This window comes from Helianthus annuus, chromosome 17, assembly GCF_002127325.2.
Source record: "Helianthus annuus cultivar XRQ/B chromosome 17, HanXRQr2.0-SUNRISE, whole genome shotgun sequence".
NCBI lineage: Eukaryota > Viridiplantae > Streptophyta > Magnoliopsida > Asterales > Asteraceae > Helianthus > Helianthus annuus.
Window position 1 is genome coordinate 1,004,243 of NC_035449.2, and position 5,654 is coordinate 1,009,896.

Below are 5,654 nucleotides of genomic sequence, written 5' to 3' on the forward strand. Positions count from 1 at the left end.
TAAACTGGATGGAGTTAACGAAGGTGGACTGGAATTGTTATAAAAGTGAAAATATTGGTATTGTTTTGGAAATTTTTAAACTAATGGACTATAATGTTTATTTTTAACAAACCACAGAGACAAAAAAAATGTAATTAATTAACTCAAACGATTATTAGGCTCGGATATGTAAACAATCAACAAAGATGATAAACATGCCATGGCTGCACACCTACCCGTTGCAGTGTGAAAGCATAGTCAGTCACACGACTATCTCGGTTGCCCTGTCAAGATGTGGAAGTACTCATCTTTGCTCATGATCCAAACTGATAGTTAAACCACAACGTGATAATCAAAAACTTACTTAGTTAAAGTCCATTACTTACATGGCATGGCGTTATGTACTTTTTTAACGCATAAGGTGTTGTTAGTTTTTTCTGAAAAGTTCTGTGCAAGCTCTTCTGTCTGCGTCGTGCAGACATTGCCACGCGTAGACTGTTTGTTTTTTCGAAGACATTTCATTAAAAAACGTCTGCGTGAGCTCTTCTTAGTGCAGACTTGGTCCAGCCACTTCTAAGATTTTCTAATTAAGTTTTGCAGAGAGTTAAACCCCATCACCGCCCATCACCGTCCATCACCACCACCACCGTCCAACACCCTCTATCGTCCATCACCACCACCATTGTCCACCATCCATCACCACCACCGTCTACCACCCACTACCGTCCATCACCACCATCACCGTCTAACATAATCACCGTCCAGCACCACCACCACCCACCACCACTGTCCGTACACCACCACCTGTTTATTTTAGAAGTCTGCATACGTTAAAAAACAAACAACCTTCTTCTTACAGACTGTAGAGGTTTGATCCACCTGTTCATCTATAGATGTTTACAGATGTGGTCCGCAGACTGCAGAGATTTTACCTCTTCAAAATAAACAACACCAAACTTTAATATTAGACCTTTTACTTTTTAGTTTAAAGAAAACTGACACCAAGTTACTTAATCATCTTCTTCCTTTTCCAATTATCAAAAGTATAAAAGTCTTCATTTATATTATCATTAGTTTTTACTCTTCTTTTTACAATTTTCTCAAATTTTATTGGGGTCGATGTCAAAGTTTCATGGGAGTGGATCGAGAGTTTATCGTATATTTATAACACTAAAAAAATTCATGGGTGGCGGCGACCCCATACCCAAAGCTTAGTTCCGGCCCTGGTCCATTTGCTCATAAACGTTAAATTATGTTATTCATTTATCTTAGTTCGATGTTATTCATTCATTTATGTATCTTCGTTAAAATATTCCTGCAGATTTCTTAATTAGCAATTTTGAACTACAAATTCAAGCTTACGGCTCTATTTACATAATTACATACCATTTCGGGATTAAATATGAATAGAGAATTGTTAATCAATATCATGAATTGATGATAGTGGTTTGTACATGGCTGTTTGAAGAGAGTAATTTAAAGAAGGTGTTGTTTTGATACTTTTGAATTATGAATAATCAAATCAAATGGTATTCAGACTTTAATTTAGATTCCGATGTTCATTATTTAAATGCTTAAATTAACGTGATGATTATTCTTTAATATCTTATATCTCCTATGATTTTTTATGGATTTCTTGGATTAAATTAATAATGTTGACATGTGATTGATTATTCGTTAATATCTCCTATTAATCAATAAAATATTACAATGTGAAAAGTTGACGGGCCTGAACAATAAAGTTGATTCTTCTAGATAGTTGTCTCACACATGTCACAATTCGTGTGAAATTTCCTTTTCGTTTTGTTTAATGTGAAAGACCGAGTATGCGTTCAACATTCATTGACCCAACCTATAATTAATATTATATTCTTCTTCCTTCGTTCGTTGAAACTCTTAAGACTATATATACTTGTAGCATGATCGAACTTCATCACAAACTAAATCATAGTTCCTACAATTAAGTTTTTATATTTATTCCAAACGAATGACTTGGATTTCAATCTTCACCGGAAAATCTGGATTTGCTGCATCTTCTACAGCCGAAGATGTTACTAAAGGAATCGATGGAACTGGTCTCACAGCCATTGTTACTGGTATTAATCTTACTTCTATTGCGTCGATATGTTGTTGACTTGTATCTGACATAAAAATATTTTTTTAGATGTTACGAGACCAGAAAATACTTTGGATATAACTCGGCCTTTTAAATAATAATATTTAGAGTTATATTTAATATTACGATATGCTTGAAAAAAAATCTCAACTTTCAGGAGCTACAAGTGGTATCGGCTTAGAAACTGCGCGCGTGCTTGCTTTACGGGGAGTCCACGTCGTTATGCCGGTTAGAAATATTGCATCCGGTGAAAAAGCAAAAGAAAGCATTGCTGAAAAAATCCCCAATGCAAAACTTGAAGTGATGGAGTTAGATGTTAGCTCACAGGAATCTGTTAGACAATTTGCCTCGCAATATTGTTCCAAAGGACTTCCATTAAACATCTTGATGTAAGACAAATCCGTATTTAAATTTAACCCTTAAAACACTTTTTTTAAGAAGGCTGGCTAACTAATATGATTTGTGTTTGGTCTCAAAAGTCTGAATGCAGGGATTATGAGTCCTCCTTTCACTCTCAGCAAAGACAACATAGAATTGCAGTTTGCAACCAACCATCTTGGTATGTAACTTTGCCAACTTTTTTGTATTTTTAACCTTCTCCTAACAAACATGTTATTTAAAAGGAAAATTTGTTTCTATATTTAGGTAACTTTCTTTTGACAAACTTGTTATTGGATACTATGAAAAAGACCGCGACAGAAAGTGGGAAAGAGGGAAGGATTGTTATACTTTCCTCCGAGCTTCATCAAACGACATACAAAGAAGGAATTATGTTCGATAAAATCAATGACGAGAAGAGGTAAAAATACTAGATTTATTCCATGAAATATATTAACACATTTGAATGATAGGCCGGCCCACCAACCCAATAAGCACTATTTTTGGCCATTTAACATGAATAAATATATGGGTCGTGCACAGGTTTAACATTTCATCCACCTAATTATATGTGGTTTGATTTTCAGTTATAACGCGATGTATGCTTATGGGCAATCAAAGCTTGCTAATGCATTACATGCAAAGGAGCTCACTCGGCGTTTGCAGGAAGAGGGAGTCAATATAACTGCCAATTCATTGCACCCTGGAGTTATTAATACGAATCTACTACGCCACAATGGCATCTTCGGTACGTCTTGATCCTTTTTCTTCCATTTTCATTTTTACTTAGGGACCATAGATTTTATGAACAAAACTGTTTTGACATGTAATTGATCATCTTTTTTCTTTACTTACCATCTTAAACTTGTGTTGGACAGCTATATTTTTTAAAGTGGTTCAGAGTTTCTTAAAGAACATCCCACAGGTTCGATAATTCTCTACATATATATTTTCTTGTTTGTGTAAAGAAAGATGATTCGAAGCTAATCATAATGATGGTTGTTTAGGGAGCTGCAACAACATGCTATGTAGCAATGCACCCACAACTTAAGGGCGTTAGTGGGGAGTATTTTGCGGATAGCAACTTGAAGAAAGCAAGCAAATATGCACAAGATCCAGAACTAGCAAAGAAACTGTGGGATTTCAGTGAGAAGTTGACCCAAGCCAAGTGATCCATCTGCTCATGGACTATTTTCCTTTATGTAACAAAATAATAATATATGTTTTTATAGTAATGACAATTGTTGTAAGAATTATATGGTGCCTTTTTTTTTATAAATGAAAGTGAGAAAGTTTACAAATTATATTCACATGTGATTACTTAATCTTGTCTATTTATTTATCTTCTACGATGTTTTATAAGATATCTTAGTTCATCAGGTGAAAAAAAATATCAAGTAGACCGAATTTCAAAGTTTAAAAGGTTAATTAAACAAGATAAAACACATGAAAGCGTAATGTTTTCCAACTTGAATGCTTATAAATAGTTCAATCGCATCTAAGTCCATAATTTTATTTTTAAACGGTTAAATGTTATTTAATTAATCAGTGACAAGAATTTTTCTGGAGTACAACTAAAAAACATCCATAGAAAAACTTCAAAACTATGTAAACAGTCTAGAAATTGGAATAAAACGGTTATGAGGCTCGGATATATAAACAACAGGAAAAATCCGCCAAGGTTGCACATTGCCACGTGAAGGCAGTCAATCACATAACCATCTCGATCGCCCCGCCAAGATGCGGAAAAATCTCATTTTTGCTCAATTTCACACAAAGGCATTGGAAGTCAACGTCATAGCCTCTTTCGAAAGGGGTCGAAATGGGTAATACTTTTATATTCAAGAGAAACTAGTTTTTTACCCGCGCCGCGCGTTGCGACGGCGATATCAAGTCACACGCGTGACGATGATGACATTTATGTGTGGCGCGCCACGCGTGACGTGTGAATTCACCTTTGAAAGAAATAAACCAAAAAATACCTTGAAGTGACACCTGCGATCCCGTCCTAGCTTTGCAAGCTGATTCAATACACAATAATACAAACTAAAGTTAATTTGAAAAGCCCAAAAAAATAACAAAGGAATAAAAACAACTAATCGACTACTAATTTCAAATTATGTTGGCATGATTTAGCAACTGATGTGTGTCGGTGCGATATATTTTTGATGAGTATTTAAGCCCCTTTTTACACTTTTAGCCAAGTTTTAAATTTATAAAACACGATATTTACTAACACTAAACACACATATGGGCAAGTGCACCCATCGTGGACGTAGTATAGTGTTGGTAAGATACCGAGGTCGTCCAAGGACACAAGAGCTTTTAGTACCGGTTTATCCTCAACGTCTAACCAAATCAAAAAGTTAGAAAAATGTTTTAAACTAAGAAAAATAAAAACTAACTAAATGCTGAAAAATAAAATAAAATAAAAACAGATAGACAAGATGAATCACTTGGATCCGACACGTGTATTAGTATAACCTTTGATTATTTTCGCACTTTTGCACTTGTTTAAGAGATTATCTTAGTTATTGTAGTAGGCCCCTCTTTTGAAGGCGACGCTACCCTCAACCCAGTAGTTTGAGTCAGCAAGGATACAATCCTAAAGGGTCGGATTATTGAAAGATAATGAATTAAGTTATTAATGCAAATTGTGGTAGGCCCCGCTTTCGGCGGTGACGTTACCCTCGGCTAAGTAGTCTGAGTCAGCAGGGATACAGTCCTAAATAGCCGGGTTATAGTATTAATAGTAGTTAACTTATGAGGGGGTCAAAGAGTTTGGATCCCCGCCATCCAATACCTATGGGCATTGAAGGAGATCCTACTAAATTTGACCCAGGTCCCAAGCAGGACCTCTAAACGCTGAACAAGGGCAAGACCCTTACCAAACCGTTCCCTTAACCCCCGACCAGGTAGCCAACATATCTCCATATAGACCGTGGAGATATGAATGGTGAAAATCTTTTATTTTATATAGACAGTAAAATAATGACAAGACACCACGGACAAACGATAAGGAAAGATCACCTTCAACATAAGTAACTAGTTATTAAAGTCATTAATACAAAACCAAATAAAAAGTGCAAAAGATTAAAAATAAAAAGTATTATACTAAACACTTGTCTTCACCAAGTGATGTAAGAGACTTAGGCAAACATGGCCTTGATTGTCAAGAACT

General features: G+C 35.4%; 1 protein-coding gene across 1 annotated transcript; it reads left to right on the forward strand.

Moving 5' to 3' along the window:
• Nucleotides 1-1,870: 1,870 nt before the first annotated feature.
• Nucleotides 1,871-3,777, forward strand: LOC110926395 (short-chain dehydrogenase TIC 32, chloroplastic-like). Its single transcript, XM_022170155.2, has 7 exons — nucleotides 1,871-2,075; nucleotides 2,253-2,484; nucleotides 2,575-2,654; nucleotides 2,741-2,894; nucleotides 3,061-3,221; nucleotides 3,352-3,398; nucleotides 3,481-3,777. The coding sequence occupies exons 1-7, from the start codon at nucleotides 1,967-1,969 to the stop codon at nucleotides 3,643-3,645; spliced, it is 948 nt and encodes a 315-aa protein (XP_022025847.1). The 5' UTR covers nucleotides 1,871-1,966; the 3' UTR covers nucleotides 3,646-3,777.
• Nucleotides 3,778-5,654: the final 1,877 nt, after the last annotated feature.

Bases quoted from the DNA above. Each gene is read 5' to 3' on its own strand.
- LOC110926395 (XM_022170155.2), top strand. From the start codon at position 1,967: ATGACTTGGATTTCAATCTTCACCGGAAAATCTGGATTTGCTGCATCT. The intron at 2,076-2,252 runs GTATTAATCTTA...CTCAACTTTCAG, and splicing joins TCTCACAGCCATTGTTACTG to GAGCTACAAGTGGTATCGGC. The intron at 3,222-3,351 runs GTACGTCTTGAT...TGTGTTGGACAG, and splicing joins ACGCCACAATGGCATCTTCG to CTATATTTTTTAAAGTGGTT.